We start from the raw sequence: 16,076 nt of genomic DNA, 5'->3' as shown, positions 1-16,076 counted from the left end.
GTTTCTACCTTTATTACAGAGAAAACTTTCACCCTTTCAGAAAGGAGAGCATTCACATAAGGTTTAAGAAATGAAAGCAGATGAACTTTACTATGTCCAAAAGATTACTCACTTTTGCATGTTTTCTTATCTGGATTAAGTCTAAACCCTTCTTGGCATCGACAAAAATAGGAATCATCTGTATTAACACATTCCTGTTCACAGCCATGGTCCTGAAGAGCACAGTAGTCTGGTCCTAAGTAGGAAGAACTTAGGTCATTGATAAATATAATTTCCCAGAAGTAGGCAACGTAAAAACCATTTACCTAGTTTTTTTTTCTTTAGGTATTTTTTTCCATATGCACCATTTGTAACTTTTAACATATTGTTTCAAATTGTGAAAATAACATGTTCACCATCTAAAATGTCTGCTGTACTTGGGTATACCGGTTATGTATACTTAAATGAATTCTTGAAAAATACATGCACATGCAGTACAGAAATTAGAAAATTAAACATTTCTTAATATTTCGTGGCTCAGTCCTATACCCTGTCTCATCAGAACTGCCTTTTTATTTTACTCAGAGGAAGTTTGATATGATCTGCCACATACTTGCAAATTATTATTCCCAGAGATAATTAGCTTCCTGGAGAAAAAACTTTTCTAGTATGTATGGCGACCTAATGCAATTGAGCCTTTACATGTGTTGAAAGCATTCACCAATAATAAACCAAGCAGTAGCAGTGCCAGAAATCCTCTTGTTAATTCAGTAGCTAGGAATTACCTCTGCCTTTCTCACCAATAATCTGAGCTTACCGCTCTCTTCACACACAGAGTATTCTGCCAGTGTTGGCAGGATTCCCCTAATGAGCTGTGCTCCTTTTATTTCATTCTGAAAAAAACTGGAGTAAACCTCAGAAAAAATTTGTAGGACATGCACGACCGTGTGATAACATTTACATTTTCAAACTTTTTTTTGAAGCTATGAGCACTGAAGCTTGCTTTCAATTTTTGAAAGAAAAAAACATGATTCTAAAAAAATCACAAGGTCTTGGGAGCTGCAGCCATTGGCCCTGGCTTGTTTACTGATACTGTGATCTGGTCTACCAAGGGTGTGAGTCTTGGCTGTCTGGTGATCACCTCTGAGATTCAGAACTTAAGACACGTATATAGAAACGTATGCTGAAAAGTTTTAAATTTACAAACATGTTAAATCCAGTGATCTGAAGTTTGCTCATTCATGTTGTTTATGCAAACTCAGAGCTTGTGTGATTCTTAACATACGGGAACTAGAACACATTTTTGCTCTGAAGAGCTCTCATGCTGTCCTAATTTTTGCAGCATTAGGAGTTACCCAGTTATTTTCTTTGTGGTTTATTTAATTAGCAAAGCTTGGAACACATCAAGCGTAAGGAAAAGTGGCTTACTAAATGTTAGTTGTATTTATGCTTAGATTCAGGATACACATTTTAGACGAGAATGATTACACATATTTGCACATTCCTCTCTGACTACTGCTTCTGAATCAAACTCAATGGCGTACTTCATCCAGCCATTTTGACTCTTCCTTAGTTGCAACCTGATGGAATTTTCTCCCTTACAATTTAAAGTATTTATAACAAAAGAGATGGCAGTTAATATGGCAGCTGAATTCTGAGATGCAAAAGTGTGAAAAGCCTTGTCTGTAGCCTCTACCCCTTGATTGGGAGCTACATTTAATGTTAAGCTCTTGCCCATGCTTCCTTGAGCTATGTTATTAGCATGCCTGTGCATGCCAAGGCCTTGCATAGCTTATCCTGACCTACACGCTGGCTGACTTGATTTCTGGATTGGCCTTGGACATCTCTTTAACTACGGACTAGTCTGGTGGTCACTGAACTGAGCCTGGGTAGTTGTAAGACCTGATCAGGTCTTATTTCGGCACTGTGGGAACTGAAGGACCTGTCAGAGATTACTGACTCTGCTTGTCTTATAGTCATCCTTGGATCTCAATATACATTCCCTTGTGTAGCAGTGCACTTTCAACAAAAGATCTCCTCCATTCCATATAGACCCAACATAAAACTACAGATGTGCCCAGATTGTTTCTAGTCAAGAACAGATGGGAAATGACATTAGGAATGCAGTGGTGGAGTCTTTCAGCCCATCTGACCAAAAGGATGTAGATCAGCTTTTTCTAAAAATAGTTAGCAGAAGGTTCCAATTTGCAGGCTTTTGTTAAGGTTGGAAATTTCAACCATCCAAACACCCATAGGGCACGTAAGATGGTACTGTACAGACAACTCAGAATGTTCCTGCACAGTCATGGGGACAATTCCCTAACACAAATTCTGGATGGCTAACATTCTACTTGACTTAGTGCTATGACCATGAGATGACTAAGCTCATAATCCAGAATGATGGGAGAAAAAACAACAGAATTTGCACTCTGGATTTTACAAGCTCATATTTCAGCTTATTCAGGGAACTGCTAAGAAGAATCCTCTGGGAAAGAGCCATGAAGAGAAAAAGGAGCCCAGGAGAGCCAGATGAGTTTTAAAGAAAACATACTAAGAACTCAGGAACAAATGATCCTTTTATGCTGGAAAATCTGCTTAGCTAATCAAGGAACTTCTCAATAAACTAAAATACAAAAAGGGAGAATAGCAGAAGGAGAAAGAAGGACGAAAAACAAAGCCCAGCTGGTCATATCACTATGAGGTCCACAAAGCATAGTATGAGGTGAGTCTACAAATACGCTAGCAGCAGTAAGAAAGTTAGAGAAAACATGTTGGTTACTAAGGGAACAACCTGACAAGCAGTACAGAAAGAGGAAAAAAAACAAACAACAAACCTCTTTAATTCTTGGTTCTCGCAGGCAAAGCCTACTGCCAGATTTCCATGTAGACTGGCACAGAGGGGTAAGCCACACAGTTTAAAGTCTACTTAGAGAAGGTGGTTCCATTCTGGGGGGTGGTGGAAAAGACAACTGATCTGATTATCAGGTCAGGGTCTATCATGGATGAAAATTCAGAGACTAAGAGAGTTCCCTGATTAGTGAAAAAAGCTGCCATTACACTCATCTTAAAAAAATGCAAGAAGACACAGGGAATTGTAGACCAATTAGCACCATTTCATTCCCAGGATCACGGGGCATATCCTCTCAGAACCAATTTCCAAATATATGAAGGACAAAAAGATAAACAGGAATAGTCAGAGTGGATCTATCAAGGGCAACTCATGACTGACCAATCGCCTTCAATCGTGAAACTTACCAGGTCTGTGGACAAATGGAGATCAGTGTGTGGAATATCCCTGACACTATTCTTGATGCTGTCTTGCACAGTATTCTCATTTGGAAGTTGAGGAAGTACAGGCCAGAAGAAAAGATGGTTAGAGTGAAAATTTTCTAAGTCACCAGCATAAGGATGGTATTCATGTATGTATGGCTTCATTTTGGCTGGTTGGCTGGGTGGTTGATAGTGGCCAAAGTATCACAAGGGGATAGTAATGGGTGGCACACAGCTAAAGAAACCTTAATTAATGACAAATAGATGATGGCACAAGGTGTACCCTATTCAAATCTGTGGTTGACACTGAATTAGGGACAGAGACTGTAAGCAAGCAGCAGTACAGAGAAACCTTGATAAACTTTACAATTGGGCCAACAGAAGCCTTATGAAGTTCAGCAAGAATTGGAAAGTTCTACATCTGCCGTGCCCCTAGCTTGCAGAGATTGACACAAAATCTGCCATCAGTGAGCAGAACGGGCCAGCTGCTCCCTAACTGAAAGGGAGACAAGGGCAACAATAGAGCAGGGCAGAGCAGGGCAGGGCAGGGGTCTTGCCAACCACACACTACCCTGAAGTACCTGAATGAGTTGAGCATGGCAAGACTGTAAATGGTAGCCAAGTTTAATCAAGGAGTTCACACCATGTGACAAGTTCATGGTGATGAGGCATAGTCTAAGGTCAAGCCAGGAAGCCAGACCATCTGTCAGGATCAGGTGAGGGTACCACTGGTGAGTGAGCCAGGATCTGACACAGCCCAGTGATCACTGGTCAGTAAGGCCACAGTGGCAGAGTAAGGCCACAATCAAGATGGAAAGTCAATCTGTTGGTCAGGATCTGGATCAATGATTGCTAGTGCCTGGCTTAGACCTATGCATTTCTGGAGACCAGCATGTCTAAGCATTGTTGGGAAAGGAGAGCTCCAGGAGGAAATGAAATGAGGCAGGGGTGAGGAGAAGGCCCTGAGGTGGCAGGGCAGGGCCATTAAGGCCTATTGGTGCCACTAGGACTATGACACTAGCTGAGTGTCACCTGTGATGGAAAGTCCCCTGGGATTTATGCTGAATGTGATCTTGAATTAAAGACAACAATGTAAATCTCACTGCAAATAAAGAAAACTTCACATTGGAACACATAGGTGAAGCACAGCAAGCAGAAATTACTACCTCTCCTCACTAGTGAGGTTGCATTGATGTACACCGTACAGTTCTGGAACAGCACTTCCCCACACAGTTAAAGGCAATAAATGCAAGAGGGCTCAAAAGCCTACTAACGTTGTCCAGGGCATTCTACACATGACTTGTTCAGAGTGCTTCAGGATTCTGGTCTTACCTGGCCTGGTGAAGTGGAAGACTATGTCATTACAAAGGTAGTGGATCTAAACCTTTCTTGGTAGTGTCAGATGATAAAACAAGGATCATTGGCTTGGGTGATTCAGGTTTGGCATGAAGAAAATATTCTTCACTGGAAAGACAGACCAGCAGTGGAACTGGCTGCACAGACAGGTTGTGGATTCTCCACTGGAGCTTTCTGAGATTCAGTTAGACAAAGCTGTAACTGACCTCATCTATGGCTTGTGGCAGCTCCACTTTAAAGAAAAGGCTGAAATAGATGACTTCCAGAGGTTCTGTCCAACCAACATTTGAAAGCTTTAATGCTTGTAACATAAAAACAGCAGCACATGATCAGACCGAAAGTCTATATAGCCCAATGTCCCGTCTCCACCAATAATTAAAGCAGAGGACAGAGATAGGACAAGCGTGAAATACTACTTTCACAGAACATTCTTTCAGCTTCCAGAGTCTGTGGCTCATCAAGTTAAACAGGTCAAAACAATCCATAGGATTAGACAATAAGCTACAAACAATTCAAGACATAAAATATTATGTAAAAGATGCAGTTTGAAGGCTTTTGATCAATTCAAATTGGAAGAGAAAACACTGATTAAAATTCCCGATCTTAAATTGAAGGAATTCACAAGAATTTTTGCTTGGGCAGTGGAATGCAGTTACACTATACTAGATTTCCAAAACATATGGATATGGAAGTATAAGAGAATTCAGCCAGCTCTTAGCTGACAGATATTTGACAAATGGGCTCCTTCATACAAACTACAAGCAACATGAACTGGTTTCAAGTATAATCTGTCCCTTGGGGATGAAGTCAATTCATCTCTCTGAATTCTCTCATTGTTTATTATAAATCAGGTGTCTGGTCTGGCAAAACATGTAGCTCCCTATACAGTCAAGGAAAATACAGTCAGAGGTATGACACCTTCTGGAAGTACATGTCTCTTTTTCAGGACCATGAGGTCAGATGTACAGTTTGAATTAGACATTTTCTTTCTAAATATTAAATGAAACAAGTATCAAGCTTAATGCCCAGAGCAGTCTTCTCTTAAGATAAAGACTTAAATGCCCCCTGTAAAAACACAGAAATGCAGTGCTATATTTAGGATTTTTTTTTTGAGAAGAAATAGTTCTTCTCATTATTAGATAACACAGGCTAAATTTACCACTGCATATTCAGCAATTCCACTCACCTAAAAACTAATGAGGTTTTTCTGGCTTCAATATTGATACCTCTGGCACAAGGTATCAAAGAACACACTATGGAAGAAAATCCATAGGAAAATAGGCTGCAATGTCTCTTCTGATGTGGAACTATTCACTCTCTTTAATTTTAGCAACCAAGATGATTACAAATCATCTTGTTCAGCCTTGTTCACCTAGGTAGGGAGATGATATTCTAAATGAAAAATCTGGATAATCAAAGAGACTATGCAAGACAAGCTTTTGGCTCATACTATTGGAACAGGAGCCTGTTCATAGAAGGGGCCTGTACATCTATACCCTCTCCATAAAAACAAACTAATGCTCAAAACAGCTTTATTAACTTTTACAACATTTGGCTTCAAGGGCACTCTATCATTTTCTATACCCGACATATTATTCAGTGTTCCCAGGAACAGTGAGAACTAGAAATAAGGAGTACATACTGTTCATAATTAAACCTTATCACAACTTACTTCTGCAAGTTCTTTTGTCTGGATTTAAAATGAACCCTGGGTGGCATCTACAGTAATAAGAGTCCTCTGTGCTAACACATTCATGTTGGCAACCTTGATTATCCACAGCACAGTAGTCTACAACTGAAAAAGAACAAGAGTAACATGCATAATTAGAAATACAAAATCAGAACTATTACACATAGAGATTATATACTACTTGCATACAGTAGCTACAAGAGAAGGAAAAGCTGACATAATTTTTGTCCAAAAGAGCCTTTCTGCAAAAAGCAGCACACTTCAAATTAGATTTCAGAAGAGTCCCACATTATTTCTCCTACTTTCTAAACATTTATAAACTCTATCAGGAACTTTCTCACTGTGTTTTCTCAAATCTGGAAACCATGCCTCGCTCATTAACTCTGTCCAGATCTTCATACTGTAGACCAGGAAGTTGCAGAATTTATTTTATTTAGTTTTGTCTTCTGTCTGTCCAGATCCAGCCCTGGAATTGCTCTGGTTTTCTTTAATTCCTTCCTAGCTGTATTAGTTATCAAGACCTGTCCCAGCAGCCTGAATATATGAGAGACTGATAGCAATACCTTCTACTTTGCTCCAGAATCATCCTGTAAAATCAGTCACAACTATGAAGCCTGAGAGCTTCAGCTGATTTTCCCTGCTGTTTTGCTTATACAATACCCTTTTGTGGGAAAGAAATAAAACACTGTTATTCTAGTCACATATTTTTTAAGTCTGGTCATCTATTACACAAATGCGTATTTGCAAGATAGACTGCCAAAAGGGTATTAATGTAATACTTCAGAGTTTACTCAGACACTCTCATTTGAAAGCGCTAAGGAAGTAAAATTAATTTTGTTATTCTATTTCTTTACAGGTTAAGCTGTTTCTTTACACAGAAGGCCCTAGAAGAAATCAAAGACAACTCACAAAGCAGGTGTCCTGCCCCCAAAAGCTGCCAGGCCCACTTTAGGCAAGTTTACTCGATTCCTAATGCATCTGATTTCACACAGATGTTTACTGAGACAGTTTCCCCATCTTTGCCAACTGAGTAATATTTTTTATGACTCTATACTGCTGACCCTCCCAAACTACTTCTAAGAGCGTATAGTTTGTTTTAATTAAATAATTTTTTATTTACTGTAATAGACCTCTCTCTGCAAACAATGCACACTCAGGTATGCTAAAATACTGAAGGTCATCTAGTCAGAAAAGTAAATAACCTAGTTAATTACCTAGAAAGAGCTGCTTTTAAGCCTTTGGAATACTGCTGAATAAAGCCAAATTAGATTACTTACTAGCTACCATATGAAAACATTTTCCTGGCAAGTACCTTCCTGTTTCCACACCAAATAGCTTCATATAAAAATGTATTTGCTGAATATCTACTACAAGGATCTAAAGTGTTATATAATTAGTCAGATTTCCTCTTAAATTCTAACCAAATGCACATTTTCAAGTGTTTTAGAAGACACATTAGCAAATAAGTACACAAAAGATGTCATTTTTTTTCTATACATCATCATCCCTAAGAAGCAGTCCATATAAATCATTTCCTCCTTTGCATTTAAACTTTAGTGAACATACAGTTCTACCAAAATACCTGTAACTGCCCAACTAATGATTATGAAGTTGAGAGACAACTAAATAGGTCAACTAGTCTTAGAATCCTTCATGAGCAAAACTGTTTTGGAGATATATATTTATCTTTCCATTCTGTCCCCAAGCCCTTATTCCACGCAGGCTTGGCCTTGCAGACTGGCATTAGTAATCTGCCTACAATTTAATTTCACTTTCAGCTTCACATTTCATTTTGGTGGCACCTGCTTAGAAGTGAAACTTGCCAACAGTCTGTCAATCAGCAAGTAAGCTGCCAGTGGACTTATATCTTCCTTAAAAAAATTGGGAAGAATTATAAACTTACATATCATATACTGAAGCACTGTAATCCTACTGTAAATATACAAAATCTATATAAGACCAATGCAGAATGATATTTTCCTCATTTTTGTTAAGTTTCATTCTCTTTTCTGTACAGTCATGATATTGAAACCAGAACATTAACACTTAATGTTAACCTGACTACTTCAATATAATCTTTTTCTAAAAGAATGACAATGGTATTTTGCACAAGCAAGCAATGAATCCAGTTGTCATCTCCCCTGATTTGCTCCACCATGTTTTTCTTGCTTAGAAGTAGTTACCAAGACAGTGAGAGCCATCTTTCACTTCCAGTTACCAGTTCTGCACTTGGTTCCTCATGTTGCCCTCTCCGATCTGCAGGCAGCACAGATCACCCTTCTCTGGTACTGCTGTATTATTACTAATACATAGTCTACGTAGGTTTTTCATCTTAAGAGAATGAAATATGTTAGGGAAAAGGGTAGAACAAAGCTAGGAAGAAATGGTAACGTTAAGTTAGAAGAATGAAAAATAAAGTGAGGAAGGAGAAAAGGAGACTAATGGAAGACCAGTTAACACCTAGAAACAAGCCAAAAAATGCATCAGTGCCAGGACTGTAGACATGTGCCAGCAGCCAAATCACTGCCAGGTGAAGAGAGCCCGAGCCCAACAGCTGCAGCAGCATTGCAGACAGTCCACCGGTGCCAGGAAAGACAGCAACACCAAGAAGATGGAGAGAGTGAGACTAAGACTGAGAAGACTGCCTGCTCAGCAGCATAACTGGGAAAGTAGGGCTCATCAGCACCATACTTGAACTGACAGGATTTCAATCATATAAAAGACAGCTAATGTGAAAAGCTGTTTAAAAAGACAGACGATGGTGCTCTACTAACCACAATTACTGCTGAAAATACTGCTTAATCTACACATTTTTCGTAAACCTGCTCGTCCATTCAGTGGTCGCTTTAAATGGATGCATTGTAATCTCCTGTTGTGAGATTTTATTTAATTATTGCCATCCAGGTAAATAGCTGACAGCTTTGTCGATAAAACAATTAACGTGGCCTTTGGTCCTTAAATAGAAAAATTAGCCCCTCAGAGAACAGAAAGAGAACAAAATAATAATAACAGCTCATGACACTAAGTATGAATATATCAGATGAAAATATATGGTAAAAAAAACCAAGGATACAAGAACCTGCCAAGAGAAGTCATGAATTTTCTCTCTCAGATTGTATTTATGTCAACAGCAAAGAAATGTCTGACCTTTACCTAAGTGAAAGGCATGGGGATTAGCTAAGGCTACTGGGTGAACGTCTGTGGACTTAACAACTAACAGGTTTTCTTGTCTAAATAGCCATATTTAGCTGCATTTTCAAAATATTTCAATTTCAGAAAGCAGGTACTTAAAATGTTATATTAGTGTCCAAATTATGCTAAGGTTAAATTATGTGAAAACATGTAAACACTCAAATACTGAGAAAATGAAGCCACGCGTACAGGAAGGTTTTCAGGAGATTAAAGTAGAGTTGATTTTCTCACATTACTCCACCTTTCATGTTATTCTTAGCCTAAAAAAAAAAAATTAAAACCTTCTTTTTGTGTCCCAAGTGAACATGCAAGTGGAATTTTCAATTTCATACATAAATTATATCTATTTTGCACCTCAAAATAGGATTATTCTGCAAGATAATCACTCTATGAAGGTAATAAGAGAGAGATTGTATTACATTAGAGTTCTTAAAATAGCCAAACAAACAAGAAAGTGTAAATTGTTGGAAGCTGGTTTTCCTAGTAAGTTGTAGTGGCCTGTGGCAAAACTTGGGGCCAAGCATTCAACTTGGATTTACTTCCATGGAAACTCAGCATGTGCTTGAAATTAAGCATGAATTTAAGTGCTTGCCTGAAGAGAATACTTAACAAATAAGACTTTTTTTTCTTTAAAGACTCTCTAGGTTATTATGTATGAGTGCGTGTTTGTGTGCATGAGTGTGAGTGCGTGCATTTGATTCTAGAAGATAATATTTTCCTGAAATGTGTGGGATGAAATGTTTATGAGAAGGGTGACAGCCTAACTAGAACGTTTTAAAAATATTTACTGTGTATTAACAAGCAAGAAGTAAGAAATGAGATACATGTATAGTAATAATGTTTTCCTTGAAAAATTGTTATATTACATATCACGTCAGTACAATGTTGGTCACCTGCGTAGATATATAATAAAACATTAGGTACACAGTTTCAAGACAATAGTGTTACTTGCTGTATGAAATTATAAGCAAAGGCTTAAAAACATGCCAACATACATTTTTCTATATTTAACACTTGTGAGAGAGGAGAGCTTCCCATCGTTATTAGGTCTAAACTGGTCATTACTTTGCATTCTTTGGTTTGTTTCAAGAGATAAACACAAATGGCTAAGCTCATACTCACCAACACAATTCTTTCCATCTGCATCAAGCTCATACCCTTCGTAACACTGACAGACATAAGACCCAGGTGTGTTCACACAAATCTGCTCACAGTTATGCTTCTCCACAGCGCAAAGGTCTTGAGCTACAAGGCAGAATGGCACAAATATGAAATTCTTCGACCTTCTATACTGCACAGGTTGACTACAGATTGAAAATAAATTTCAGGAAGCTATGAAGAGCTCTTTAGAATTGAGTTCATTTTAGTACAGAACATGACAATACTCTGTCAAATAGAAAAACTCTTACACCAATGAGAACAGCCACTCAAAGCTGAGGAGTTCATTCCTTTAGCTGAAGGCAACAACAATTATTGGGACACTGGTACTTAGTAGATTTGCTTGAGTGTACATTCCTCCAGGCTTCCTTCATTTTTACTGAAAAGCAATTTTGGTATTTGCGTCATTTTTTTTTTTCCCTTTTTTGTTCAACTCCCCAAAAAGTAATGAGGATGGAACAGGAAAGAAAACGAAAATAAAGCAAAAGATTCATGAGCATTTAATTTCTGAGTTTTATCATTTTTCTGTTTCATAGAAAATACTATAACAAGTTACCCCTCCCAACAAGAAGTCTCATTAGAAAAATTACTAAAGCAAACGAGGTCAGTTCAGTTCCTGGTGTAATGAAGCACATTTGTCTGTCTTTAACATAGACCAAAAAGAGTCGCCTTCTGAGAATTCCAAGTTTCCCCAGTGAAATCCCTGGAAGGCAGAGTACTTTGTGTTGCTCAGGATCAGGCCTGGAAACTTCTCAACACATAATTATAATTTACAGCTACAAAAAAAAACAAAACAACAACATGTTCTGGAACATGTTTAAGGACACTAGCCAAACAAATACTGATTTTATTTCATAGCTCTCTGCTTCATGTCATGTGGCATGATGAACAGCATAAACAATAATTTAACTATCTTACTGCAATATAAACATCCAAAAGTAAGTATTTCTTTTTCAGTCATATATGCTCTTTCGTACTATTTTGTGTATTAACGTAAGATTTGAGCATAACTACAGAAGAATGAAAGACACGAAACTAAACAAGCAGTGCAATGAGTATAGAACAGCCATTATCTGCCACAGCCACTTTTCTTTAGAAAAGTTAGATCAGATTTGGTGAAAGGAACAAACAAGAAGTTTTCATCCTTGCATGAATACAAAACCACCTCAACGATTTCCATCTTTTGCATGGATGCAAAACCATCTAAATGACATAAATGCAAGAATATTTTATGTTGAACAAAGGAACATTTTTTTTCTGGATTTTGTTCTGGAAGAGAGGTGAGTTGAACTTTTTTTTTTTTTCTTTCATGTGGAATGCAACAAATCACAAATACAACACTTTTTCCTTCACTGAATCATGGAATCACAAGGACCTACAAGACCATCTAGTCCAACCGTCTTCTCGTTACCACTGCTACCACAAGCACTAAATCATATCTCGCAGCTCCTCATCCAGACGCCTCTTGAACACTGCCAGGGACGGCGACTGCACCACCTCCCTGGGCAGGCCATTCCAGTGCCTGACCACTCTCTGAGAGAAAAAGAGAGAAAAAGTTTTTCCTTATGTCTAACCTAAACCTCCTCTGGTACAACTTGTGGCCATTTCCTCAGGTCCTGTCCGTTGCCTGGGAGAAGAGGCCAAACCCCTCCTCATCACAACCTCCCTTCAGAAAGTTGTAGAGTGCAATCAGGTCTCCCCTGAGCCTCCTCTTCTCCAGACTAAACAATCCCAGCTCCCTCAGCCACCCCTTGTAAGATTTGTGCTCCAGACCCCTCACCAGTTTTGTTGCCCTTCTCTGGACATGCTCCAGGGCCTAATGTCTTTCTTGTAGTGAGGGGCCCAAAACTGAACACAATACTCAAGGTGTGGCCTCACCAGTGCTGAATACAGGGGGAAGGACTTCCATGCAGAACTGAAATGCATTAAGTAACAAAACTACCATCCACTCAAAAGAGGAACGCCCTTTTCCAGCCTGGAGCAAAGCTGTTAATTCATTGCTGATTTAAGTCATTTGGCTAAGGGCTTTTAAGAACTGAACAGTGACGTGCTGTACTCTCACAACATAAAAAAGAGTTCCAAAAGTTGAAAAGAATATATATTTATGCTCTCGCAGTTCATTTTTTACTCACTGTTTAATTTAGTAAGTATTAAAATATACATGTTCACGAATGAGCTAAGAAGTACACTCAAAACTTAGATAAATATATCTGTTTTATGTTGATCATGTACTGCACTGAACATCAATATAATGTAGATTTATTTTACTTAGAGGTCAAGTGAAGAACATGTTGTCCCTGTGCATGGGTGAAAAATAACTATGAAAGTAACTAACATGGTCACAGACTTTGGGTTCTTCCATCACTACTGCTCAACCTCACTCTAGAAGTAAGCAGTCCAGTTTGTCCAGCTTTGGTCCTCTTTACTCATGAATTCTGTTATTTCTCTGAGCTTTTATACTGTTTTAATTAATATAAACTTTTTATATAATTTATAATCTAATCTTAGATTTTGAGTGCAATTGTCAAAACTAGTTTATAGTTTGGTAATGTAGAAAAATAGGCTACAAATACATGGAATGACTTGTGTCCCTTTCATATTTCGCAAACTCAGATCTACTACCATCCAACTGATGATTAAAACAAGTACAGAGTTAAGCATATCATGTGTGATAGATAAATAGGGAAAACTGTGTCATAACAAAAAAATTATAAAAAGAATAGTAGAGCAGTGAGTTTTAAAAGTTGTATAGAAGCAACACATGCATAGGCCATCAGGAGGAAAATTCCACACAATTCCAAAATTGTCTTGGAAATTAATCTGTAATTCGCAGCAGTGCAGTGACCATAAGCTGAACTACTGGCTAATAAAAACAATGAAAATATAACACAGTACAACAGAAAACACAATAAACTATTTTTCATACTTGCAATTAAAATTTTCTCTATTTTGTACCCTTAGTTGAACCAAATTTATTTTCCAGTTTTAGCACTATTATTCTCCAAATTCAAGTGTCCAAACTGATGTTAGGGGTGAGTATGGAAAAAAATGTGTAAGAAGAAATTTTAAGAAAGATTTTGTATTTTCCCCTCATCTCTAAATCACGTATTGTAAGGGGGACATCCCTTGCCCTCACCATGATGGCTTTCTCCATCTCTTTCAAAAGACATTTTTCAAAATAATTCTTGCAACTAAAATCAGTTTGGCAAATTTGGTTTGAATCCATAGAGTTTTGTGGGATAAGGAACTGCATTTTTAGCAAGTGTATTTTTCACAAGTGATAAAACTTATTACCTCACAATTAATTCAAAATAATTGTGGATAGAGAAATAAATTTGGCATGTCTTTCTCATGTAATCTGCTGTTAATTATGAGGATGCAAGACAAAATGGACAAAAGAAATACTGCTTACAAAGATCACAAACTGAAATATGTTACTATGAACTATATAGTTAAAGCCAATTGCTTAAAAGCAAACAATTCTATATAGAACAAATGAGAGCACAAGAAAGACTTTTGAAACTCTCTTCTGAAAGATTTTAAGGTTATATTTTATGCAGAGTTTAGAAAGTTTTCCAGAATGGCAAGTTACATTCCAGTTTTGTAGTATATGGTTTATTGTGCCTTACTGTGCCATTTAGGAAAAGCAACCAGTAGGCTGCTATCTAGACAGGTTACTAAATTAGTTGTGATCATTTAACATGAGATGATGAAACAGTTCTTTCTTTGATAGTTGTTTCATTCTTGAACTCATTACATCAATAAAATTCAAATGCAACTTTATGTAGCTACAGTGTACTACTGCTTGATAATTAGGTTGATGTATTATTTCACAAAGGTTTGGAAGAACTTCATAAAAAAAAACAACACGAAATACAACTTTACTTTTTTAGATTCTTCGTGATTACCATTAATTACACAATGAGTTCAGATCTTCTTTATGAACCCAACTCAAACCACTGACATTAAGTGCTTTTCAGTGGCACAAGAAAGAATAGTTTAGAAAGATAACATACTGCTGCAAGTCTTCTGGTCAGCATTCAGGATGTAACCTTGTTTACATCTGCATACATAGGAGCCTGGGGTATTTATGCAGAAATGATCACAGCGATGCTCAGCTATACTGCACATATGGGGAACTGAAAGAAAAAAGTAAGAAGTCATTAATCACTGGACTTGCTTATTTGTTGTCACAATTCAATAATAAATGGTTTAAAATACTTTACTGAAGTCATTTAAAAAAACTGAGTTAAATTTCAACAGTCAAGACAAAAATGGAAGCTTAAGCCTACAGCTGAGTATAAAACAAACCCTTACCAAACAGAATTATACTTTTATTCTTGATAAAAATAGGAGTTTATATATAATCTGTCTGGTTGACAATGGTGACATCATTTTGTACATGAAATTACTTATGGAAGAGAGATATAAACAACAACAAAAAATTATAATAGAGCATCTGGAAACACTAATTACTTATTGGTTCCACAAAAACAGTGAAACAGGTACCACATTCAAATTTAGAAATAAGTGTAATTTAATTACAAATTGTTCTAGAGAACATTTAATTTCCTGAATGAAGTGCCCTACAGCTCAACTCTAAAAAGATTGGAAAAAAAATACCTGATAAAGAATCTTGTTTGCCAGTTTATTAATTTTGAGGAATATCTGGACAAGATATGACTACAGTGAAGTCAAGCATCTCTGAAACTCAGTAAGAGGAAGCTGAGCTGAGCTACACTCCAGAGTATAACTGTTCCTGAGCCTATTTTTTTTTTAATCTGCTCATATTTTATGTCTCTAATAGCAAATAGTAAAATGCAGCAGACTGTGACAGGAAGAAAAAAAAAAGCAAACCTATTCTGCCAAATTCATTACCTAGCTATTCTTTTTTCCCATATCAGATTTTCTGTGGGGAAGTAATGAATCTCATTGACTTTTTTCTTCCACTACAGCACTGTTGGTATGTCATTCCTATAATATACAGGTGAATTGTTCTCAGAGAATAATGTGTGGAAAATAATCTGTTTTTCTCAAGGACAATTAGGGACTGATGTGCTCATTATGCTGCTAGGTTGCAAACGTCAAAATTAATGGAATAGATATTCAACAGTAATTTTCTAGCAGCCACCATAAAAGCCTAATAAATAACTTCACATGTAGTAGGCATAGAATTTCTGCGAAAAAAAGTGTTTTTGCAATACATACTATTTATTGAGTCTTTGGAACAGTTACCAAAGTTATGCATTTATTGCTAATACAGAAACCACCACAATTCCCAAATCTCTTAATCAGCTTTTTTGAACTCACTGTCTGCCATATCAAAACAAGTGCTTTTATCTGTGTGAATGCACACCTGCTGGTATTACTGGTCTATTGATTCTTCTGTCTTTCTAAAAGTAAATTCATGATCTCTGATACTTTCTAAATA

At 37.2% G+C, this 16,076-nt stretch overlaps 1 protein-coding gene across 6 annotated transcripts in view; it reads right to left on the bottom strand.

Moving 5' to 3' along the window:
• The window catches only part of MATN2 (matrilin 2), a 66,904-nt gene that overhangs the window by 24,099 nt on the left and 26,729 nt on the right, over positions 1–16,076 (bottom strand). For all 6 annotated transcript variants that reach the window (XM_085221460.1, XM_085221462.1, XM_085221463.1 and 3 more), the window contains 4 exons: positions 14,662–14,784; positions 10,610–10,732; positions 6,278–6,400; positions 113–235 (listed from right to left, as the gene is read on the bottom strand). In XM_085221460.1, the coding sequence (XP_085077586.1) occupies positions 113–235; positions 6,278–6,400; positions 10,610–10,732; positions 14,662–14,784 (492 nt within the window). The remainder of the gene's footprint in view (positions 1–112; positions 236–6,277; positions 6,401–10,609; positions 10,733–14,661; positions 14,785–16,076) is intronic.

The sequence above is a fragment of the Meleagris gallopavo genome, chromosome 3 (assembly GCF_905368555.1).
Source record: "Meleagris gallopavo chromosome 3, MGAL_WU_HG_1.1, whole genome shotgun sequence".
Lineage (NCBI taxonomy): Eukaryota > Metazoa > Chordata > Aves > Galliformes > Phasianidae > Meleagris > Meleagris gallopavo.
The sequence above is the reverse complement of the archived record's forward strand: the minus strand, read 5'-3'. Positions and strand labels throughout refer to the sequence as shown.